The sequence below is a fragment of the Bos indicus genome, chromosome 13 (genome assembly GCF_029378745.1).
Source record: "Bos indicus isolate NIAB-ARS_2022 breed Sahiwal x Tharparkar chromosome 13, NIAB-ARS_B.indTharparkar_mat_pri_1.0, whole genome shotgun sequence".
In the NCBI taxonomy this organism is placed as follows: Eukaryota; Metazoa; Chordata; class Mammalia; order Artiodactyla; family Bovidae; genus Bos; species Bos indicus.
Window position 1 is genome coordinate 6,856,895 of NC_091772.1, and position 25,969 is coordinate 6,882,863.

At 44.0% G+C, this 25,969-nt stretch overlaps 1 protein-coding gene across 7 annotated transcripts in view; it reads right to left on the minus strand.

Annotated features, from left to right (window-relative positions):
• The window catches only part of TASP1 (taspase 1), a 318,545-nt gene that overhangs the window by 50,843 nt on the left and 241,733 nt on the right, over nt 1-25,969 (minus strand). For 6 of the 7 annotated variants that reach the window (XM_070800706.1, XM_070800702.1, XM_070800703.1 and 3 more), the window contains one exon: nt 4,928-5,977. The exons of the other annotated variant lie outside the window; for it this stretch is intronic. In XM_070800706.1, coding sequence (XP_070656807.1) covers nt 5,885-5,977 — 93 coding nt within the window. In that variant the 3' untranslated portion in view covers nt 4,928-5,884. Of the gene's footprint in view, nt 1-4,927; nt 5,978-25,969 lie in introns of those variants that run through there. 7 annotated transcript variants of the gene reach the window in all.

A 25,969-nucleotide genomic window follows, 5' to 3' on the forward strand; every position in this document is an offset into this window, starting at 1 on the left:
TGGGCTGCTGTCTATGGGGTCGCACAGAGTCGGACACGACTGAAGCGACTTAGCAGCAGCAGCAGCAACAGTGGCTAAAACTCTGCACTTCCAAGGCAAGGGGCCTGAGTTCGATTCCTGGTCAGGAAACCAGATCCCATATGCTGCAATTAAGAGTTCGCATGCCACAGCTTAAAAAAGATCCCGAACGCTGCAATGAAGATTGAAGATCTTGCATGCAGCAACTGAGCGCAGCCAAATAAATAAATGTTAAAAGAGGAGGGCCAATAGAATTTCTTAATGGATTTGTTGTAAAATAGCAGAGAAAGTAGATTCAAGGATGTTGGGTGAGTGGCCCCTGTACATCTTGACTCTGGATTCATGCCCTTATGCAGCCCCTTCCTCTTGAATCTGGACTGAGCCAGGGGACTTGATGTAAGCAATAAATGTAGCAAATGTTGGGCCAGTCCTGAACTTAATCTTAAAAAGGCACGGCAAGGGAATTCCCTGACGGTCCTGAGGTTAAGAATCCACCTTCTAATGCAGGGGACAAGGGCTCATCCCTTGGTTGGGGAAGTAAGATTCCCATATTCCACAGGCAGCAGCTTCTGTTTTTGTGCTGCTGGGAACCTGAAGGCACCACATCTTGTAGGAGAGATGGTCTGAAAGGACCATGTCGAGAAGCCTTGAACAGAGGGAGAGGCCCTGAGCCTACATGGAGAAAGGATGCTCCGCAGCCCAGCCCCTGTCTTACCCTTCAGCTCAGCTGAGCACCAGTGCCTACCAGTGAAAGCACTGGAAAGCCACTGAGAGAGGCTGAGTCTCACTGACAGAGCTATAAGCAAATAAAAAAGCCATTGTCAAAGCTACTAGGGTTTGGGGGCAGTTCACTATGCTGTGAAACATGGAAAAAAAAAACAAAACAAGGATTTGGGTCTGACCATCCAGAAGAATGGTGGGAGCATTAACTGGACAGAGTGGCAGCTAGTTAACAGGCTTGGGGGGAAATCTTGAATGGAAAGATTCAAATCTTACTGCTTCTAAATGCAAAAGAAACATTCATTTCCCTTAATATAGTAGAAGAATGAGATCTTCTGTTAAACACTGCTGGATTTCCCAAGCCCAGGAATGGCCGTTTTAGGAGCAACCCTTTGTATCTTCAGCATAATAGCAAAGCAGACGGTAAAGGAACTGTTTAGATTTTTTTTATTGGCAGCTTCTGAAGCTCTGCTGACAATCAGCGAAACCCCGACGGCAGTTTCAGGCAGAGAGACCCTCACCTGGTTTTTCCAGCGTTGCCACTGTGGTTTCAGGGCTCCGGGGACGCCAGCACCTCAAGGAGCACCCACCGTGCTCGCTCTCCCTCTGGCTTCCACAGCTGGTCAGGAAGAATCGTCCTGGGCTTGGCGGATGGGCTTCTGGAAGCTGAGTGTGCAGCCTCAGAGCAAGGGCCCTGCCAGTTCCCCCGTTAACCCTTTCTGCGGCCGTCCACCTCAGGGCCAGGTGGGCGGGAAAAGAAACGCGGCTTGGGCAACTTGGTCAGCCTGTGGGGCTCTGATGGCAGATATCTGGGCGGGTACATCGTTCAGTTCCCCCAAATTAAGTGCTGGGGAGAGGCGATGTATTGCTTAAGAATTCTAACACCCCAGAATAAATATTAATACGAAAGGACTACCTTCTGTTGCCCACCACTGCTCACTCACTCCCACCTGCAGCCCCAGAGGTATGCCCACCCACACCTCCTTCCCCGGCTCATCCAGCTGTGGGGGAAGAGTTTCAGTTCAGTTCAGTTCGGTCACTCAGTTGTGTCCGACTCTTTGCGGCCCCATGGACTGCAGCACACCAGGCCTGCCTGTCCATCATCACTCCCGGAGTCCACCCAAACTCATGTCCATTGAGTCGGTGATGCCATCCATCTCATCCCCTGTCATCCCCTTCTCCTCCTGCTCTCAATCTTCCCCAGCATCGGGGTCTGTCAAATGAGTCAGCTCTTAGAATCAGGTGGCCAAAGTATTGGAGTTTCAGCTTCAGCATCAGTCCTCAGAATACAGCTAAAGGCAAACGAAGTCATCATCCACACAAAGGCTCATCTTCTGGGTTCAACCTTTTCTTGGACCAGTTTGGGGGCGGGGGACTTCCACCTACAGTCTCTCTGGAAATCCAAACCCCACCATGACCCACCACTGCAGCCCTAAGTAGGGCAAAAAGACTGGGCTTTAGGGCACAGAGGGGTTCACACTATTGAGCAATTAGAGGGCTCCTGTCAGAGGAAAGTTGATGGGTTTGACTCAAGAAATATATATATTTTTTTAATGTTAGGAGGCATTGTTTAAGAATTTAACTATATACTAAAGGGAAAAGGAAGAGGAGGGATACATTAGGAGCTTGGGATTAACTGATACACTATATAAAAAACAGATAACCAACAAGGACCTACTATACAGCATAGAACTATACTCAATATTTTATAATAATCTATAAGGGAAAATAATACCTTTTTAGCTAATATTTTATAATACTTTTTCAGATTGTATCTTTATATATAATGGTTTCCAAGAATAGGTGCTGAAAATAGAGGTCAGTACTCTGAAGAGTTTATAACCGTTTTCATATAAAATATATGTATTCATATACCTATGTGAATTAGCCAAATCAGCCTTGTGGGAGGGGAAGTGGGTAATGAGGTATATGTAACCCTACAGGTTTGGACAGCTTTCCATAATATTATTAAGTGAAAACTGAAGGCTATATAACTCCATTTAGGGGTTCAATATAATCTGACTTGTGTGTTAAAAGCACAGAAAATTCATGCATAAGAAGAATCTTTAAGAATAGAAACTAAAGGATACAAGCTAAAGTGTTAAAAACCGTTGTCTCTAGGGAAATGGGGTTATGAATTAATTTTTTTCTTGCTTTTATTTTTATTATAGTAAGCATAGATCGCTTTTGTAACAATGATCAGATTTTTTTAAAATTTCACAATAATTAATAATTCTAGCACTTTTCTAAATCTTCCCTTCTTCACTCCCTGCTCCCCTCTCTCACACCCTCCATCTGTTGCAACAGAGTAATCTTGCTCATCTCAGGTACCCGGAATGAACATCACCACTCCCGAACATGGGGCCAGATGACAAAAGGCTTCTGAGCAACCAAGAGATGTCCCCACGTCAATAAACTAAAACACATCCATTTTGCTCACAGACAAGCATCTCAGACTAGTACTGATGACTTGTTTATGTATACTTAATCAGTTCAGTTCAGTTCAGTCGCTCAGTCGTGTCCGACTCTTTGTGACCCCATGAATCGCAGCACGCCAGGCCTCCCTGTCCATCACCAACTCCCGGAGTTCACTCACACAGTTCTAACAGACATTGGTATCTGAGTTCAAGTGCACATTTAGAAAAGGCAGTTAGAGGATGAGAAAGTACCCACCGCAGACACACACACAGGAAACAGAGAGAGCTGGCAGAGGTGACAAGCGAGGACAGAGTCCAGACAAGACTTCCACGCCATAGGTCCACACAAGGACTCCTCAGGATACAGAGCACACCCTCTGCCTCCTTGCCAAGGTCAGAAGAAATCCCCGTTTCTAAACTCAGAGAGGATCACAGGGATGGCTATGTCCAAGAGAACCAGACATCAAATGCCCAGGCCTTAAAAAGAAACAGAAAACAGGATCATCCACATTAAAAGTGGGCACCTTTAAACACAGCTTCAGAGTCTTGGTGACAGAGGCCAAACTTGGGAATGAGGTTATATTCTTGTTCCTTTCTACCTTTCCTGCTTTTGAGCGAAACGATGTTGATCTTATATCTGTCAGAGTCTTCTTCTCGTTCCACTATCTTTTCTTCAATATCTGATCTTATAATCAAGGCACTTACACTACCCCCATTACTTTTTGCCTCCATGATCCTTAAGTGTCATTTTTCCCCTTCTTGGTTTCACAACAGTCCTTATATTAAAAAAACCAACAACTAGAAAAACATTCTTAATGGACTGTTTTTGAAGGGGCTGTGCCCTTTTATACTGACCAGTTTTTAAACTCTTCATAAAAATGGTGTTTAACAAGCCCAAACTTTCAAATGTGAATGGGATAAAGTCAAAAGGAGATGAAAGAAATGGCATTCCTGGTGAAATAGGTCAGATGATTTTCAGATTCCAAAGTGTCCTGATAGTTTTATGTGATCCAATCCAGTTCCTGAAAAAAACCCTGCCAACAGGTAACAGGTCTTTGAAAGCTTTTGAAGCCAAAGGCTCCCTACCAGCCAGCCGATCTCTTATGAAGTTCTTGGCCTCATTAAGAATGAGAAACAGATACCATGGCACCGACCTGTCTACAAGGACACAATGAGACAAACGTAATTGCTTGTATGAGGGATATAAGTCAGCAACTCCCAAATCATTCATATTTACACGCACTCCATTTTGGTTGTCTTTCCTTTATAATTTGGCCATACATCGATGTCAAGTGTATAATTTCATCTGGGGCTTTATCAGTTACCGCCCAGAGCCATGATTATATGGTGGGAACTTCCTCCCCAGCACGTCTATCTTTAGTATCTTCTTGATAGTTACCTCTTACATGTAAAATCAAAAGGAAAGTCTTGGTTTTCTTATGTGGCTCCAGAATCACTAAATATAACATTTAGAAGCAATTTATCAACTGAAACCATTGACTTTTCAGCTGCCATTGCCATTTCTCAAAGCAAAGTGTTCCTATTCCTTTCCTTCATTATTTTTTTTAATCAAATTACAGTGGAAATTTTAGGGACTTCTACACTGACCACACAATCATGCACTAAGTTCATCTTTCATCTTGCTGGTGTCCAGTCTAATAACAGAGATAAAACTGGATTTTGAACAATCAGAAGCACAGCTAGAGGCATACAGGTATGATTTCTGGAAAAAGTAACTTTTTACAAACAAAATAAAAAACAACTCTCCACTCTAGGATTCAAAAGATAATTTATTAGTCAGAGGAGAATCACACACTGTATCCAGCAATATGCTTCTTTTATTTCTGTGCCTTTTATCTTAAAAATATATTTAAACAAGAAACAAAGATAATATTGAATTTTCCCATAAATTTTGCTTTCTTATTTACAGTGTTACATTGTAAATAACATTCCATTATACACAGATTAAGGACTGCATTACTGTATGTTCTCTTTACATATTCTTTCATAATACAGTACACACAGCTCGAAACTATGCAGGATTTAAGCTTAGAAAAGCTTGAGGAAGGAAGTACAAACTTTATCAATAAGACTATTATTTAAAAAGGTTCTGACCTTAATTCTCTGCTAGATTGTTTCACTGAAACCATTCTTTGTTAAAGAAAAATGCCCCATATGAGGGATGAGAACAACAGTTTAAGTCACCACAGGATCCACTTAAACTGGCTAACAAATAAAAATACTTTGTTACTAGCACTGTTATCAGGAGCACGGCCACTGTCCATCATTGCAACAAGTAGATTTACTCTGCAGTTTCAGACACATTACATGTTACATCAACACAGTCGGTACTGCTTTGTGAAATCAACCACTTCCTGCAACTTTAGGTTTTACCTGTAAACAGTTAAAGCACGCATTTTGGGAAGATGATTTAATCATTCGTGGTCTGAGGTTACATAATAAGGAGGAGTTTCTAATTCATTGAAGAAGCGAGCACACGCGCACACACACACACACTCACACACACCGCATCCCGCTCCCCCGCCCAAGACCCGCGTGTTGCCAAGCACTAACTACAGCAGCACTAGTGTCGCGAGGGATGCGCGAGGGACGCACGAGGCTGCGACAGAAGTTATGGAACGAGGAAGGTTAAACATCCAACTTCCGTTAGAACCCCGTGGAGCCCGGGTTCGGTGATGCCCTCGACGCTCCGGGTTCCGCTGGAAGGCTCAGCTCACCGGGCTCTCCAGGCGGCAGACGCCTCCTTCAATCGCCACGGATTGTCCGGCCACCGCGCCAGGAGGGAGTCTGGAAATATGAGTCTGCAGAGGGGAGACGAAGACCGTTAGAGGCGCCAGCTGTGTTTCCTCCCCTCCACGTGCGACGAAGGGGTAGAAAACAGAGAATCTTGGCTTCTCTTTGCTTCTGAGAATCTCCAGGCTGTGCTCGTGGGTAACTCAGGGGCAGACAGATCCTGTTTGTTCAAATCTTAGGGGATGTTAACTGAACACCTACCACATGCCAAGCACAGCACTGGCAGTGGGAGGATTACGAGATCAGGACAGCACGGAGCCTAGGGTTTAGTCATACTCAGAACAAGAATGGTTTTCAGGCCAGCTATACTGAGCATATTCCAGTTACCTGAAACTGGCAATTGATATACACCCTGTCCTCTAAACATTCAAAAGTGAGGACACCTGATTCATGTTTATCCCCTCAGTTTACTTCTTAAAAGAGTTAAGCAGCTTACAAAAATCAGACCACTCAACAACCTCGCCTCAGTGAGGGAATGAAAAAAAGAAAAAGAAGAACTTACAAAATAAGTTAAAGACAGGCATGACTTCACACAAAATCGAGCCTGAGCTCTGCCCCCATGCTGGAGGCAGAGGGCTGCCTGGTCTCCCAGCTTCCCAGGGGCAACGAGCAGACAGGGGTCCGTGCAGTAGAATGGGATCACACAGACCAACCGCTCAAAGGAGAACACTTCCTGGCATGGAGTCCAGGGAGCCACTCCTCTTGCAGGGCTTTACCCGCAGCAGGTACCGCGTACAGCGGGCGGGTGAAGACAGCATCTGGAGAACAAGGGGCTTTGTAAGGCTGTGTATTACAGCATCACGCAAAGGAGGTCAGCAGGCAAATTTCTTCCATGAGGGGTCAGCCAGGAATTCCTTTTTTTTTTTTTTGATGATCTCTCTTAATCCAGGGATAGATAAATGTCGGAGTTTCTAAGAAGAACAGAGGGATTGTATATCCTTCAGATAATCCTCTCTGACTCTGCTTTTCCTAAGGACTGAACAGAGGGGAGCTCAAGTCCCAGAGTGCAGTCACTGGATGCAGCGGGGGAGGTGGCCAAGCCTGGGGCAGGGGTGACATCCTCTTGCGCAACCAAAGATGACGCAAGCACGTGCGTTAGCTGGAACAACACGGAGGCTAACTGATTTTAATTCTTAGGTATCATTGCACAACTCCTATGAGAGCAACTGACATAGTCAGCAATTTGGAAAGTTCTGGAAAATAGAAAATGTTCTCTGGGTATCTAGTATTTCTGTATGCAAGGCAGGAAGCCACCTGTAACCTGCGGGACAGAGGTCTGTTAGCTCTGGGCACGGCAGGCCCTGTGCCATCTCCTGGGAGGGGGGTATCACTGAGCTCACCCGCCAGACCCATGCCTCTGGCACCATGTCCCAGAGTCTGGCCTCATTACTGCTTGCATCTGAGGGTCATACCTGGGGGTATCTAATACATACGGATATATTATACTGGAAAGTCCACAGTAAGACACACTCGTGGATCGCTGTTTCTTGTGATGTCTCATTAACCTCAAGGGAGGAGTTTGAAGACATGTCGTTTGAGTCTGCTACCCAGCAGCCCTCGTCACATCCAGCCGCCTAAGGCTCAAACCCACAATTCCCAGGGCTCCGTGTTGTGGGGCCTTTTATTCTTTAAGGAATTCATTAGCATGAAGCCAAAGAATTTTTTCCTCAGGCATCATTCATCAATTAAAAAGAACAGTCTAACCAAAGACAATCCCTGAGAGAGCAGAAGCCCCTTAAGCCCCTTCATCCCTTATCACCCTCTTCAGCCAGGAAATGGTCACGTGATTACAACAGGGATCAAGAAGATGGAAAACTATACAGTAGTTCCTCAATAAATTAAACACAGAATTACCATATGATCTAATAATTCCACATCACAGTATATACCCAAAACAAGTAAAAGCAGGGACTCAGATATTTGTACACAAGGCTCATAGCAGCTTTATTCACAAAAGCCTAAACATAGAAGCAAGCAACCCAATGTTCATCAAGATATCAATGAGCAAAACATGGTCTGCACATACAATGGAATTTTCAGCTTTAAAAAGAGTTGACATTCTGACACATGGCACAGCATGGGTCAGCTCTGAAAACACTAAGCTCAGTGAAATAAGCCAGACACAAAAGGACAAATATTGCATGATTCCACTTGCATGAGGCACCTAGAAGTCAAAATGCAGAGATGGGAAGCAAGAAGGTGGTTGCCAGGGGCTGGAGGGAGGCAGAATTAGGGAGTCATTACTTAATGGGCACAGAGTTTCAGTTGGAGAAGGTGAAAAGTTCTGGAGATGGAGGGGGGTGACGGTTGTACAACAAGGTAAATGTACTAAGTGCCACTGCAAAGCACACCTGAAATGGTTACCGTGGTAACTCTTATGCTGTGTGCACACGTGTGCACGTGCTCAGTCACTTCAGTCATGTCCAACTCTTTGCAGCCCTATGAATGTTATATATATTTTAGCATAACTTTAACAAAAGAAGAAAGCAGAAATGACAATTTTCTTCCTAGTCTAGAACTGTGTTCTATAAGATGGCATTAAAAGAAGGGGTTAGCTGGAATGAATCCACAGTGCAGACCCCAAAGGAGAAACATTAACACCACATCCATGAAATTAAAAGATGCTTACTCCTTGGAAGGAAAGTTATGACCAACCTAGATAGCATATTCAAAAGCAGAGACATTACTTTGCCAACAAAGGTTTGTCTAGTCAAGGCTATGGTTTTTCCAGTAGTCATGTATGGATGTGAGAGTTGGACTGTGAAGACAGCTGAGCACTGAAGAATTGATGCTTTTGAACCGTGGTGTTGGAGAAGACTCTTGAGAGTCCCTTGGACTACATGGAGATCCAACCAGTCCATTCTAAAGGAGATCAGTCCTGGGTGTTCACTGGAAGGAATGATGCTAAAGATGAAACTCCAGTACTTTGGCCACCTCATGCGAAGAGTTGACTCATTGGAAAAGACTCTGATGCTGGGAGGGATTGGGGGCAAGGAGGAGAAGGGGACGACAGAGGATGAGATGGCTGGATGGCATCACCGACTGGATGGACGTGAGTTTGAGTGAACTTCGGGAGTTGGTGATGGACGGGGAGGCCTGGCGTGCTGTGATTCATGGGGTCGCAAAGACACGACTGAGTGACTGAACTGAACTGAACTGTTCACAAATAGGTTGAAAATTTCCAATCACATTACTTAAGATATCTGTCCCTAAAAGAGAAGTCCAGAGGAAAATTTATCCTCACATTCCCTGGAGATACAGAGAGAACCCAGTGAGACTTCCTGGCAGTCCAGGCACCAGAGGTAACAGAGAATAAATTAATTTTTAAAAGATCAGAGTGACCGTGTGTCCAAGCAGACAGCCTGTAACTTGACCAGGGTGATGTCTGTCTTAAAGCAAATGATTTTCTTTTGAGCATGAAAAAGACCCAGAATTAGAAGGAAGAAACCAGGAGGCCAGGGAACTTGATAACAATCCCTTGAGATCTACAAAAACACAAACGGCCAATTCAAACTCACTTCTAACACTCCCAACCCCACCAAGTTTACGACAGAAAAACATCTAAATAAACTGAGCTAAACCACAAAGTATCAAGGAGAGTTAGGAAGGAAGATAAAAAAGAATTTGAAAAGATGACAATGGTCTTCAGATATTTATTAATGGTACATGGGCAAAATACTTAAAAAATACATTGAGATTTGTATAAATTGTGCTGTTTGCCTAACAGAGAAATGCTCACTCAGACAAACAAGTTGTTAAGATTAACTTTTCAGGATTATCTCTTCCCTAAATTATCACTGAGTCAATTACAAAACACACTGGGCATGATTTTGGTGTTGAGAGGAATAAAATGATTAATCGTCCAAATGTATGTCAACACTTCACCAGTTTCATCCATCAACATGATCTTCAAACTCATCAGAAAATATGACCTTGGCCTGGAAAAGTTTGAACCAAGATGTACTTGATGCTTTCTGTGGAGATTTCAACAGAGCATCAAATCATATTATAAACAGTGGGGCTGTTTAAGAGAATATTTTATATGAGTGTTTATCTCTAAAAGTTCTTCTGGAGAAGTGGGTTTGAATTCCTCGAGCCTAAAAATAGACCACTGTCTACAATGAACCTGCATATCAGCATTTTAAAGTGCAGTGAAGTATTTTACACTGAGTGTATAAGGACTGTGCAGACTCGAGCGTGTCCTACAAGTATAAGAACTTAATATGGTATCTTTAAAACCAAAGTAGCAAAGTACTGTACTGGAATTCAGAATTACGAGAAATAACACGTGAACACCGCAGATGCCAAAGCTGCAGCGTTTTGGGTCTTCTCCCTCCGTTCCCTGGGAACGCCCCACTCACACAGCGCTCTAACCAGGATTCCGTGACTCATGGCCCCTTCAGTTCTTTCTCCAGGAAAGAGCACCTTTACCGGACCCTCCCCTCAATCTAGCAGCTCTTCTTCTCGCTCCTACAGCTCCCAGCTGAGCGTTTCATGGTTTTCGATGCAACTGTTCAGGTTTTGGTTTGCTTGGAATTTTTGAGTCTCTGTAGTTGAAAGCCCAGTGAAGGCAAGAGTTCGTCTTGCACACACTCCTCTATGTTCCCTGCACTTGTCAGAGTGTCTGACACAAGCATATTCTAGAAATGTTCACTGAGTGGAGAAGTGACTAGAACATACCCTTCGGGGCTCTGTTTATGTACAAAGAATCTCAAGCGTTTTCACGCATGGGACCTATTTGGTTAAAAAGTCAATCACACTAATTTGTTACAGTGAAGATTGTTTTTAAATGGATTTTTAAAGAAGCATGGACTGGTTCCATTTCCCCACTTTGCAAGTGATTATGGTGTTAGAATGGAGATAGAACCTTAGATTCCGAAGATGCTGATGTCTCCACACCAATGGAACCCAACGGCCTTGGAGTTAGAATTCTCTGCTTTCTTAATAATTCCCTTAAATGGCCAGACAGATCCTTGAGGTTAACACTCCTAGAAGAACTGTCACTTTATAAATTAAACTGTCTAGTCAAAGCCATTAATCTTAGGTTTGTATTTTTTTTTCTATTAAAACCAAAAGCATTGTATAATAACATATTTAGCCTGAAGACTTCAAAATGAGAAAAATAAAAATATAATACAGAAATTATATAATTGTTTGATGTCCTAATCACAATCTAAGTAGTAGCTGAGACTTCCTATCATTCATACTCATGTCTTTAAATCTTTTAAGACCACCTTAGTGACTGCTTTTTTGTGGTTTCCAGGAAAACTACAAGCACACAATTTAATTCTGAAAGTCTCAAAGTCTTTATTTAGTGGTTATATTTTAATCCATCTTTCCACTCGCCAGAGAGTTGCTTGAGACCTGCCACAACAGTCAAGGGAAGAAGATTATTGTCCTCCTTTGGTGGGGGTCAGGAAAATAAAATATAGACAGACGTATTAACAGCTAAAAAAAAATAAAGCTCTTGGAAATGTTTTACATTGGTTTCATAATTCTGAGAGTTTGGTTTCTGTTTTTTTAAGAAAACAAAAACAAGTTTTTTCATCAATCACTGACTAGGAATCCAGAGCACCTTGGCTTCCGGGCCACTCTTCTTCCTGGACACAGTGCTGGACCACACTTCCCAGCCTTCTTTTGCAGGGACCTCATGTGTGGCTCATGATTGCAGTCAGGCTTACAAACCCACCAGGCTTCATCAATCTTATAAACTGTTCTCCTGTGCTTTCTCTGATGACCTGAGGCCTATGTGAGGTGAGGAACCTGGGACCCCGAATCATACTTTGGAAGAGAGCCCTCTGCTAATCAGAAACTCCAAACTGTATTTTATGTGAGTGAGAAACACGCTTCTCACTGTGTGTAAACAATTATACATCTATATTCTGGGGTTTCTTGTTATAGCAGCTGGAGCTATCGTAACCAACAATGATTCTAGCCAGGCTTCGGCACTTATGTGCTGTGTAACTTCTGCTGGTTACTTAACTTCTTGGGCGCCCACCTCTAAAATGGGGATAGTAACATTGTCATCAGGTCGACAAGGACGGTACGAGACACTGATGCAATGAGAGCACACGCCAGTAACTGTTAGATTCTTATTATTCAAACACACACAGCACTGTCAGACACAAAGCATCATGCAGGATAATCTGACGGATTGTTTGACATCCCAGAATTAGGAAATTCTATTTGAAATGTTTGATATTTTTTAAAAATAGGATGAGATATTTTCATGAAAAATTAGCTGCATGCTAAAAGGTAACACTGAAGAAAATGGACACTGTTTGGCCAGTATTCTGATGCTGCTGTTTTGCTGTCACTGATACAACAATTAATAATTGCTGAGTATTTACTAACTACTCAAGGCTGTATGGCAACCCACTCCAGTACTCTTGCCTGGAAAATCCCATGGACAGAGGACCCTGGTAGGCTGCAGCCAACAGGGTTGCTAAGAGTCAGACACAACTGAGCGACTTCACTTTCACTTTTCACTTTCATGCATTGGAGAAGAAAATGGCAACCCACTCCAGTGTTCTTGCCTGGAGAATCCCAGGGACGGGGGAGCCTGGTGGGCTGCTGTCTATGGGGTTGCACAGACTTGGACATGACTGAAGTGACTTAGCAGCAGCAGCAAGGCTGTATATTGTCACCCTGCTTATTTAACTTCTATGCAGAGTACATCATGAGAAACGCTGGGCTGGAAGAAGCACAAGCTGGAATCAAGACTGCTGGAAGAAATATCAATAACCTCAGATATGCAGATGATACCACCCTTATGGCAGAAAGTGAAAAGGAACTAAAAAGCCTCTTGATGAGAGTGAAAGAGGAGAGTGAAAAAGTTGGCTTAAAGCTCAACATTCAGAAAACGAAGATCATGGCATCTGGTCCCATCACTTCATGAGAAATAGATAGGGAAACAGTGGAAACAGTGTCAGACTTTATTTTTGGGGGCTCCAAAATCACTGCAGATAGTGACTGCAGCCAAGAAATTAAAGGACGCTTACTCCTTGGAAGGAAAGTTATGACCAACCTAGATAGCATATTGAAAAGCAGAGACATTACTTTGCCAACAAAGGTCTGTGTATTCAAGGCTACAGTTTTTCCAGTGGTATGGATGTGAGAGTTGGACTGTGAAGAAAGAGTGAGTGAGTGAGTGAGTGAGTGCCGAAGAATTGATGCTTTTGAACTGTGGTGTTGGAGAAGACTCTTGAGAGTCCCTTGGACTGCAAGGAGATCCAACCAGTCCATTCTGAAGGAGATCAGCCCTGAGATTTCTTTGGAAGGAATGATGCTAAAGCTGAAACTCCAGTACTTTGGCCGCCTCATGTGAAGAAGTTGACTCACTGGAAAAGACTCTGATGCTGGGAGGGATTGGAGGCAGGAGGAAAAGGGGACAACAGAGGATGAGATGGCTGGATGGCATCACTGACTCAGTGGACTGAGTCTGAGTGAACTCCGGGAGTTGGTGATGGACAGGGAGGCCTGCTGCTGCTAAGTCACTTCAGTCGTGTCTGACTCTGTGTGACCCCATGTGCTGCAATTCATGGGGTCGCAAAGAGTCGGACACAACTGAGCGACTAGACTGAACTGAACTGAAGGGCTTTGTTATATACCAGTCTGCTGTATCACTAATCTTCTAAGGCTCAAAAACAATCAGCTTAACATGCTCGGGTGCTACAGAGGAAACCAAAGTGATAGAACACTGGAAAAGGGTTTACAATACTCCAATGTGCGTTTTCCAACACCAGCAAGCAATTAATTCAAGTCTGAGGATATTGGGGGCTTCCTAGGTGACGAGGGGCTTCTCTGATAGCTAAGTTTGTAAAGAATATGCCTGCAATGCAGGAGACCCCACTTCAGTTCCTGGGTCAAGAAGATCTGCTGGAGAAGGGATAAGCTATCCATTCCAGTATTCTTGGGCTTCCCTTGTAACTCAGCTGGTAAAGAATCCGCCTGCATTGCAGGATACCTGGGTTCAATCCCTGGGTTGTGAAGATCCCCTGGAGAGGGAAAGGCTACCCACTCCAGTATTATGGCCTGGAGAATTTCATGGACTGTATAGTCCATGGGGTTACAAAGAGTCAGACACGACTGAGTGACTTTCACTTTCAGGTGGCGAGAGTGGTAAAGAATCTGTCTGCCAATGCAGAAGATGTAAAAGACACAGGTTCAATTCCTGTGTTGGGAAGATCCCCTGGAGGAGGGCGCGGCCACCCACTCCAGTATTCTTGCCAGAGCCTGGTGGGCAACAGTCCATAGGGTTGCAAAGAGTTGGACACACCTGAAGTGACGTAGCACACATGCAAACTGTGGCTATTGTCTCAATCCTGACACTGTCTACCAGGAGAGTCAGTCCCCGTGGGTAAGAACTCAGTCACACAAGACTGCCTCCCCGCAAGTCCAGACGCCAATACCAGGTCCAGATTGTCACCTGCATTTCTGGCCCCCAGCTATAAATCGGCTATAAGTAGGAGGTTCCCACCACCCTATCCTCGGGTTTGATTAATTTGCTAGAGCAGCTGACAAAATTCAGGAAAATCGTTTACATTATTGCAAAAGGACATAATTCAGAAACAGCCAGATAAAAGAGATGCCTGCCTAAGGAAGGCAGGCAGAGGCTGGGAGCCCCCATGCCTTCTCTAAAGACACCAGTCTCCCCAAATCTCCACATTCATATTCTCAGAAGCCCTCGGAACCTTGTAATTCTGGGATTTTTACAGAGGCATCATTATATAGGTATGATTAATTGAATTATTGGTCACTGGTGACTGAAGTCAACCTCCAGCTCCTCTCCCCTCCCCATAGGTCAGGGGGTGGGGCTGAAATTTCCAACTCTCTACCCATATGGTTGGTTCCCCTGGTAACTAGACCCCAGCCTTAGGTCATCTTGGGGTTTTCCAAAAGTCACCTTTTTCCAACAGTTTATTAAAATAAACTCAGGTGTGGTTGAAAGGGTCTTGCTACGAATAACGATACTCATTTCAGCTTTATGTCTCTGAAGTGAGACTGAAGACTAAAGGTCAAATATTATATATAACAAAAGATACTCCTATCGCTTTTTTCACTTAGAAGTTCCAAGGGTTTGCAGAGCTGTGAGTCAGGAGCCATGGAGGAAGAACAAACATGTACTTTTTACAATAAATCACAGTATCACAGATATCCTGCCACAAACACCGCAGGAGGTCAAGAGAGAGGCTGGATGTGGACCAAGGAGGTGGGGCAGACTCTCCAGAGGCCACGGCACTGGACAGGACAGCAGTGGGACACAAAAATCATGTCTGGAGCCTGCAGAAAGGAGAGCTGACTCATGTGTCTGGTTTGAGCCACGTGGTATTTCCAACTTTTCAAAACTTAATAGAAAATATTTTAAAATAGGGAACTTACACACAAGCATCTTGATTTGTAGCTATTCTTGAAAACCTGGGCAACCCTTGCATTTCCTCACCAGAGTAAAGTCACAGCTACCTTCTTTAGAAGGGCATTCCTGGCCGTAGTCTTCCGCCATGTTCTGCCTCTGGCGTGTGCTCAGGTGGCCCGAACGTCTGTGGCTGTCAGCAGGGACTACTACTGTCCACTGGGGCCAGACAGTGGCAGCCTCATCCTTCCATCATACGGCTCTCCCTTCAACCTTTGCCCCAAACTGGCCCTGTCCTGTTTCTAACAAGATACTGAGTTATTTTCCAGGGACAACAGAATGAAACCTCAAGTCATGCAGCAGAAGCATGCAGGAGAGTTTTGATCTCAGACAACTTGGAACCAAAGTTGTCCCCCCTTCCCGATTCCATCCAAAGGACCCAACCTGGTGAACTCTAGAGCCCTCTGAGAAGCAGAGGGTCTGCCGTCCAGGAAGATCCGGTGCTGAAGCCCCCCTCCCACACCCTACCACGAACGGCCAGGCCCCAGAGCCCTCTGATCACAACCTGCCCAACCAGGGCTTCTGCACACCAACCTCCTCCCCTCCCTAATAAAAGTGTGACCAAACCCCAGATGGGGGGACAAACTTAAACCATGTTTTCTGGCCCCTTGCCTGTCGACCTTGCAACAAGCTTTTCTTTTCTCAGAAGCTGGTGCCATAGCATTGACTTCTATGTGCTTCAGCAGTGAGTCCATTGCTTAGCCTGTCTGAGTAGCCACTAATAATCACTGCCTGCTGCTGCTGCTGCTGCTAAGTCGCTTCAGTCGTGTTCGACTCTGTGCGACCCCATAGACGGCAGCCCATCAGGCTCCCCTGTCCCTGGGATTCTCCAGGCAAGAACACTGGAGTGGGTTGCCATTTCCTTCTCCAATGCATGAAAGTGAAAAGTGAAAGTGAAGTCGCTCAGTCGTGTCCAAGTCTTCTCGACCCCATGGACTGCAGCCTACCAGGCTCCTCCATCCATGGGATTTTCCAGGCAAGAGTACTGGAGTGGGGTGCCATCACCTTCTCCTAATCACTGCCTAGGCCCCGTTATTTTGAGAGTTACTAACAGGTGGTTTCCTGATTCTGTTACTGTCAATACAGAAATAGCTGGAATTCTTCTATAAAGAACTTTCTCAACTTTTAGTATTCTAAAACAAAGTGCATATAAGAAAGGGAGGATAAACACTAGATTCTTTCACTTCCTTTTCAGGGTTCAGAATAATAAACCTCCACAAGCAGCCAAATACCTCCTCCTCATCATGTCTGTGAATTTAAGAAGGCAGTTTTGTTAAAGAAATTACAGAAAGAGATTATAGAGGGAGGATGGCTTTGGGTGGGGGAAAAGGGAGGGAAATAGAAGGAACAGCATTTTCTCTATTCACACCAGCCAAAGGTCAACTCTTCTATGTTAGAAAAGAAAAAATCGGAGAACTTTAAGAGCTGCTTTTGAACTGTCAACAAGAATAAGACTGGCTGGACTGACTTGATAGTTGAGTTTCGGATGACTAACTTTTAGGTTCACCTGTTTTAGGTCAAAGATGGGACCTGCAGAATGAGTTAGCTCCTTTGGGGCTGACACAAAATGAATATTGTTGTCAGTTAACCTAGTAAAGTTTGCTCAAGATCAGTTTTACTGTTTAGCAGAATGTTCTCTTCATATAGATAACTGAGGGTGAGGACAGCGTATTAGTCTGCCAGGGCTTCTGAAACAAAATTATTTTCCTACAGTTCTGAAGGCTGGAAGCCCAAGATCAAGGTGTCAGTAGGGCAGGTTTCCTCCGAGGCCTCTCTGCGTGGCTCACAAGAGCTGTCTTCTCTCAGCATCGTCACCTGGCCTGTTCTGTGTGTGTGCAAATCTCTGGTATTTGTGCTTCTTAGGAAGACATCCTGTTGGATTAGGGCCCCATCCTTAAAACTTTGTTTGAGCTTAATCACTTCTTTAAAGGCCCTGTCTCCATATATAATCACAGTGCGGGGTAAGAATCTGGTGGGGACAGAATTCAGTGCATAACAGATACAGACTAAATGCAACAATGCCCCACATGTTGCAGGCTGCATTTGTTCTCTGAGCTGAAACCCTCCTGCGCTTCCCTTGGCTCATCCTCTCTGTCTCCACTTGCCTCCTTGCTGTTCCTCAACCACACAGCACATTGCTGCCTCGAGGTCATTGCACGTGCGGTTCTCACTACCCGGAAAGCTCTTCCCCGCAGTGCCCAAGTGGCTCCCTTGCTCACTTCTGCCAGATCTGTACTCAAAGCTGCCTTTTCAAGAAGGGTTACACTGGCCACTCACCGGCATTTCATGACCAACACCATTTCTGCCTCATGTGTCCTGTTCGTTACCATATCTATACTTCCCTGATATCTCAGCTGGTAAAGAATCTGCCTGCAATTCAGGAGACCCCAGTTTGATTCCTGGGTCGGGAAGATCCACTGGAGAAGGGAGAGGCTACCTATTCCCCAGTCTTCTTGGGCTTCTTTGGTGGCTCAGCTGGTAAAGAATCCGCCTGCAATGCGGGATCTCTGGGTTGGGAAGATCCCCTGGAGAAGGCAAAGGCTACCCACTCCAGTATTCTGGCCTGGAGAATTCCATGGACTGTATAGTCCGTGGGGTCACAAAAAGTCGGACACGACTGAGTGACTCTCACTTTCACTTTACCATATCTACCTAGCCATCCACTTTGCTCCTCTATCTCGTTCATTGCCTGTCTCCTCCTTTGGGACAAAATCTCAGAAGGGCGAGGAGTTTTATCTGTTCACTGCTCTTCCCTCAGGACCTAAAAGACAGCCAGGCCCATGGAGGGGGCTCTGTATATTTGCTAAGCAAATAGAGAATTTTTTTTTTTTTTTTCTAATGAGGATTTGGGAAATGAAAGAGAGCAAAGTGCAAATTAGAAATTTTAAAGTTCTTAATTTTATGTTTTGTAGTTTTTGATTATAGCTTGTAAGTTTGTTCTACATTTTTTTGCAGAGATGTGCTAAGGGCTTTTGATTATAGCTTGTAAGTTTGTTATAAACATTTTGAAGAGATACATGTAAATAAAATGATCAAAATGACATTGAAGTTGTGAACCTTAAAACTCTGATAATAAAAAAGTCTATGTACTTCCCAAGACGGACACAGAACATAGAAGTCATATAACCTGACACCATCTGTGCACTCATCTTACGCAACAACCGCACGCACACCATCCTCTCCGGGAGAGATGGCCGAGGCGGCGGCACCAGAGCCGGGCGTGGGCTGCGGGCCTGGCGGGCCTGCCACGTCCTGCTGCCCGAATGACACTGAGCAATTCAGTGGATGGTAGGAGGGCTACCTTGTTTGCAGGGCATTTTCCCTCCTCAAGGGCAGGACAAGGGTGTCTCACGTTCAATTTTATAACTTATCATGAAAATTTGAAGAGCCCGATATCTTTCCCACCCAATTTCCCTTATTAATTCTGCCTTATTTTTCAAATAGTTGAGTCCTAGGTAAAATATATTTTTCAGTCTATTAACAGCATCACATAAACTTCCTTAATACGACCCAGAACAATGTGTATATTGTGTAGAATACACGATGGCTTAACTGCAGGCCCAGCCGGCCTTCTGCATCATCACCGTGCTGCCCAGGACGCGGGGAGTTGCGGCAGGAGCCGGCATCCCGGCTGAGCACACCTTGTGCCCTTACATGGAGAATTCTTACCTGAGGTGATAATAGTCGCTTTTTGCTTCTTTTACTGGCACGAACGGGGCAGACCTTAAGTGACCGATGCCCGGGAGGACAGCTGAGGAAGTGTGTTTGGTTGATTTTTATTTTTTATTGCTTTGTTTCTATTATGGGCTTTTTTATTCCCCCTGTTAATGAGTAGAGTCAGGAGACACTACTCCCACCCCTGTCCTTTTCCCAGAAGTTCCCTCCCCATCGCTTTCAAGAGCTGTCTTTCAAGGAGCCACAATTTGTGAATAAGAATATTCTGTCTGAGCATTCTTTGTGTGAGGCATCAAAGCTTGGAATGTAGTTTAAGGCTCTAAAAATAGAGTTTGGTCTTCAGACTTCATCCTGAAAGCAGATGTCCTCAACTAGTTGACAGTTTCACATGAAACTGCTTAATATAATCCAGAATAACGTGTATATTTTATAGAATAAAACCCCACATAACTACAGGTCAAAAGATCTGGGTGCTCACTTCCCTAACCCGTCTGATATCAGGAAAATCAGTGAAAATCTCAGGGCTGTAAAACAAGGATTCTGGGTTGGACAGTCTCTAGAGAAACCTTGCAAAGTTTTCACATTCTCTGACACTGACTTCCTTTAGGTCTTGTATACACTGTGAATGAATCTAAAAACAAGCATTTTACTTCTATCCCAATCACTCACTGTCTTAAACTAAAAGTAAGAAATATGCCAGAGCAATCTGAAGATGTAATTCTTAAGTTCAACCTCACAAATCAGAAATATCGACAAATGGAGGAACCGATGCCACATGTTAATCATCTTAGTGTATGTTGCCCCCTACCTCATTTTCTACATTTAGAACAAGGATGCCATAAAAGACCGCTGACAAATGTGGACAAAGCACCAAGACAGCACTGTAGTAAATTTCATCATCAGTCCTGAGACGAGGCTACATAATGGGAAACGTTCTATTGTTCTCACATAGAAATATCAAGGAAGCTCCAAATAAGATGAAAATGCAGTCTTATGAAAACAGCATGTTGTTTTAGTCTCCTGGCAAAGTGCGTTACTTCTTTTACCACCACCCGTCAGTGGCAACATCACACAACACTGCCCCTTATGGTTAGCTTAAAAGCCCTGTGAAGGCATCCACATAAACAGGGTAAGCCCACAGGACCTATTATATCACCACTCACATGGGGACTTATCATGGATATTCCATTGTGCTAAAGGTGATAAAAGCTCTACACTATATCACGAATATTTATTCTCTACTTATTAGGAGGGGACAGAAGAATGAAACACACATGGATCTCACTCTGAAGGCAATTAGGTCTTTGTAGGATGTGGAAGCTAGTTCCTTATGAGACTAGTTTCTTGTAAAATCTTAATAAAAATATGAAGTCCCTAGATTTGCATAATGCTTTAGTTTCCATAGTGCCTTTGCATTCATTGATGAGACCACCTCAAAATAGGCTCTCAGGTAGAAAGATGTATAATATACCTATTTTTCAGGTGGAAAGAAAGCCAGGCTCAGAATGGCTATGTGGTTTGCTTACAGTCTCAGAGGAAGTGGAAAAACTGAGCCTTGAATGAAAGCCTTTGGACTCCAAATTTAGGGCTCTCTTTACTCCCACAAAGCCTTACCATGAAGGAGTCTAAATTAGGCTCTGTGAAGAGACACAACTCTCACTACAGGAGGTTTATGACTAAGTAGTTTTTCAGGGTGAAATAGGGCTTGCTCAGAAAAGCTACTGCCACACATTTTACCTACAAATTTCAGTTTGATTCTGGGATTCAGAGACCTGGATTTGAGCCTTAATTCTGCTGAGGATGAACTGGAGCAGGGGGTAGGCTCACTAGATCTCTGGGTTTCAGTATCTTTGTAGCCCAAAATGAAAATTTTTACTCAATTATATCAGGGGTTCTTTCTGATTTGAAGATTTTAGACAGTTTTGCATTAGAAAAGCCCTCTAAAGGCTGTTTAATTTTTTTTTTTTTCAAAAACCCACATGTTTAAATTTTCCTAGAATTCAGTTATAGATTTTTTTTTTTTAAACAGTGCTTGTAAGAAGTAATTGAAATCCCAATTGTACCACCTTTCTTTTAGATCCAGCCTAACTTAAGAGTGGACCTCTTAGACAGTGGTGTTAGGGCCATCTACATCAGAATATCTGCGGGTGGGGGCCAGGAAGCTGGATTTCCACACCTAGGCTTTGAACCCCCAAGTCTTCAGGAACAAAGCCTGCCTTAGGTTACCTCCTGGATAAAGAGGAAGGCAGTCAGGGAAAAGGGACAGCAGACACATCATACAGATGACATGGCAACACTGCTGACACCATCATGTTAATCGTGCATTCTGACACTCTAGAGACCTTTACTCTGATTTTTAAAACAGTCTTCATTCTTCTTTAAATGTTCAAATAGGAACATGACTACCTTTCTGTTAAAAATTCATTTAAAAAGAAGAAGAAATCAGAACGTGTCATTCCACGTAGTCCAAACGATCACAACTGTGTAAAAAAAAACAAAATCACAACTGCGGAAGCCGAAGGAAATATACGAACACGCTGACAGTGGTTAACGTGGGGCGGCTCGCTGCACTCCAGGATTCACTCAGGGCCAGGATCACCTTTCTTTTTCTTTCTTCTGTATTTTCTTAATTATGTAGCAGAGTGATTTAGCTGGCGTTTAATGAGGCAGCATAACCTACTGAGGAATTAATCTGTGTCCTTTCTTACTGTTGGAGACCCACTGCAGGAGGCATGACTGTGTCCCCAGTCCACTCCTGACCATTGCCGAGAAAGAACGAACAAAATAACGGACCCACACAGAACCCATCGACAGCATCTTCTCCTTGATATACCCCTCTCCTTGGTTTCCAGGACCCCAAACTCACCTGTTTCTCCTCAGCCTCTGTGGCCACAACTTCTCAGTCCCCTTTGCAGGCCCCCCACATCCCCGAGCTAATGGCACTGGAGCTCCCGAGGACTCAGGCCCCTTCTCTCCCATCTGTGGTCACTCCCTTAGCGATCTCATACAGTCCTTCATTTTATGAAAGCACTTGTATGCTGAGATTCCCAAATATACATCTCCAGCTTGGGCCTCTCCTGACAATGACCTGTTTAGAAGCTTTGGTTCTGGGGTTCAGACCGCCTGGCCTGAATCTTGGCTTGACCTCTGGTAGCTCTGTGGCCTCATATACGTAACTTTGTATTTCAGATATTTCTTCCAATGGGAGGAGGTATTGAGCTGAGCAGAGGAGATGCGGCCACGCCTGGCAGGCCCCTGGGCAGCATGGAGGCTGGGGGGTTGCCTCTGCTTCTGTCAGAGGAATCTCTGGGCCACCATTTCCTAAGTAAAAACCAGCAGGTGGCCTCTTCTTGGAGACCCTGACGAGGAAGCCTCAGCGCCTGGATGACGTGTAGTGAGTGAAAGCCCAGAATGGCAGTTATGGTCTTCTGCTTGGTAAGCTGACAGATAACACGGATTTTTTTTTTACTATAGCTTGAAAAGACTATCTTGTATTTGAAAAGAAATGAAAGGCTAATGTTGAAACTATCATAAAGAGTGAAACTACTATTTGTCTAATGGAACTACTTCCTGAGAATTTCAGTTGATCTGTCAGTGAGGAATTAGGGAGTGGCAAAAATAAAAACCACCAACAGACTCTTTGAAGAAAATTCTCCTCATCCAAACCATCTGCTCCCTGACTTATTGATCTGACCCAAAGAACTATGAAAATGTTGGAATGAGAGAGGGCAGGGCTTCCCGGGCTGGCTTCTGCTGGTCCCAGGAGTGGCTCTCTGGAAAAAAGGGAGCCCGGCCGAATGTCAGCCCAGTCCATGTTTCTTAGAGCCGGGCAGGCACCTGAGCAGGTGAAGGTCAGACACCCTCCAATAAAGGAAACTGTGGACGCCACAGGCCAGCTCATCCTAGATGTCAATGGAAGCCACCCTTCAATTCCGGCTGAACGGGAACCTCCCTTCTCTCTGCCCTAACACTGAGACCTCAGATCCCTTTGCTGGTTTTCCTTCACCTCCCCAAACCACTCAGTGTTGGGGTATCCCAGGACTCAAGAGTTGGGCCACTTCTCCTCATTTTGTAGAGAAACATCTGTGAAGTGTTCTGGACATAAAGTGAAGCCCCTGGTTACACTGGAGAAAGAGGACAGAGAATAATTCTCCAGACCCAACTCACCCTCCAGCTGCCACTTCATTTCTTTTCATTCCCAGCAAAGTTCTTTAGAAGACTTGCCTGTTCCTATTTCCTCAGATTCTGTCCTTCCATTTCTCTCTAAACCCTCTCCACTCAGGTTTTTTGCTTTGATGATTGCACTGAAATGGCTCTTTCCCAAGGTGAGCCATGCCTTCCAAATGCTAAATCCAATGGTCTGTCCTCAGACCTAACCTCATGGGCCCAGACTGCAGGAGCTGATAAAGCTGGATCGCCCTCTTCACCTTGAAATATTGAGACCTCCCCTCCTTGGTTTCTATGACAGTCCCCCAGTTCCCCACCAACCTCTGTGGCCATTTCTCAGCCTCTGTGCCAGGTCCTTCACTCCTCTGACTTACGAACACAGGACCTCCTCGGAAGTCTTTTCTCCTGACTCTGGTCTCTCTTAGTGATCTCGTCTATCCCTGCAGTTTTGTTTTTTGGGTTTTTTTTTTTTTTTAGCATTTATGTGCTGAGATTCTCAGATAGGCATCTCCAGTTTGGTCCTCGCTCCTGACACCCTCAAGCCTGCTTCCTCGCTCCTCACCTTCCTCCTCACCTTGGTAAACGGCAGCTCCATTCTCAGCACTGCCTTCTCCAGTTCCCTCATACCTCCACCCAGCCCAGTGACAGACCCTGCTGGCTGCATCTTAAAATGGGTGCAGAAGCCAGCTGGCGCTCAGCACCTGCACACGGCTTATGTTCTAGTCCAGCTCATCACTCTTGCTCACACAAGTGGCAACAGGCTCTCCTGCTGGCTCCCTTTCAGAAAGCAGCGGGAGTCACCTCTTCCAAAGTAAATCAGACACTCTCAGTCCTCTGCTCCCTAGCCTCCAATGGCTCCCATCTCAGGGGAAGAGCCCAAATCCTAACTACGACCAATAACAACCCACAAGGTCTAGTTCCACTAAGACTGTGACACTAAGACCAGGCTTGTCACTGTGCCTTCATCACATCGGGAACGCTCACTCCTGCCCGAAGGCCTCTGCTCTTGCTGTTCTTCATATCTGGAATGTTCTTGCCTTGCTCCCATAAACCTCCCAAGACTCTCACACTGGAAACCTCACACTTCTTAAAATCCTCCCAGCTTGACGCGTCTTTCTAGCACTTACCACAAACATAGTCTGTGCCTTATTTATCTTGTTTAGTATTTCCCCCACTAGTGTGTAAGTACAGGAGTACAAGGATTCTTGGCTTTTTGTTCACCACTATGTTCCCAGGAAAGCACTTGAATATAATGGGCACTCAACAGTATTTGTTTAATAAATATTTCATTTTAAAAAACGAGCTGCTATATTTCATCAAAATTCTACTCCTAAGTAAACTGAGTTTTTTTAATAGCTAAAATCTCAAAGCCAAGGAATCAAGGCTTCTTTCCTAGTTAATCATTATTAAATACGGTAATAAATCCCAGATTAGCTCTACTACTGGTTAACTGAGGTTAAGAAGAAATGGATTTTTGTCATCTTTGATGGTGAAAACCTTATAGATTGTATTTATTTCTTTTCTGCCCCAATTATGTATGGCCTAATGAACAAAAACATAAATTGCAAGATTCAGGAACTTGTACATAAGAGGTTATCACATTAAAGACCAGGTCCTTCCTGTCTGAACTGGCTTTGCAAGTTTATAGGAATTTGGGTTGGAAGCATGTTTTATTCAGGGGCTACTGGGGCTTATTACTAATGGCCTAGTAAGAGCTTGTTTTGCCAAGATCTTCCATTTTTAACGGAGCAGGTTCTAACTGTTGGCAGGTTCTAACTGTTCAGAATTTTACCATAATATACACAAGACCTATCAATGGAAGAAGTTGGGGGATTATTGGGCTTTTCATCCCTTATAGGAAGCATATTTAAAATATAATTAATTTTCAAGTGAAGAAAAAGCTGTTTCCAAGTACTTTGAGCATCTCCTAATAACAAAGTGTTAATACAACCCTCATTCTACATTTCTTTTCATCTCTTCACACTGCAGCAGACAGGACAGTCCAAACATGTACAGTGCAGTGATGACAGCTCAAGAGCATAAAAGTAAATTGCCATATGTACCACAGAAGTATTTGAAAGGAATGTAAATAGAAAGAGTAGCTCAACCATATCCAAATGTCTCAATTAGTTATTACTAAAATGTTAAAATTTCACCAATTTACAGCACTGCTTTACTTACAAGACATAAAAAATTATACATAATAATCAGCAGAGAAGAATTTTAATCCTTAGGATTAGACAGAATGGACACTCCAAGTTGAAGACTTAAAAAAAGACAGAAACTATATTATTTGAATGAATGGTACTAAAATAAAAATGCATTCTAGCAGTTAGACTTCACTTGGGGTTCAAAATCTACAACAGAGGTCAGTTTCTGATGTCTGTGAGTGAAGCAGGCCAGGCATAGGACTGGCAGAGTGGAATGTCCAGGCCCCACCAAACAGGAGGCCACCACTTGGGACCAGCTAATCATGGCTATGTAGGGAGTGGGTCGCAGTGTGGCCAAACATACTCTTAAGAGAAAACAAGTCAGGAGGAAGAAAACTGTACTTTCACAGAAAACTTAAAACATTTAAATCTTGTATAAAGATTTTATACAAAATTTCTATTTTGTATAAGTCCAAAAATTTTTTAGGTAATATTTTCAACTTTTTAAAAAAAGCGATGTGTTGCTGAAGCCAGCTTTTGAGCTCAACTCTGCAGGTTACAGGGAAGGAGGGACAGTGAGGATTAAATAGTATATC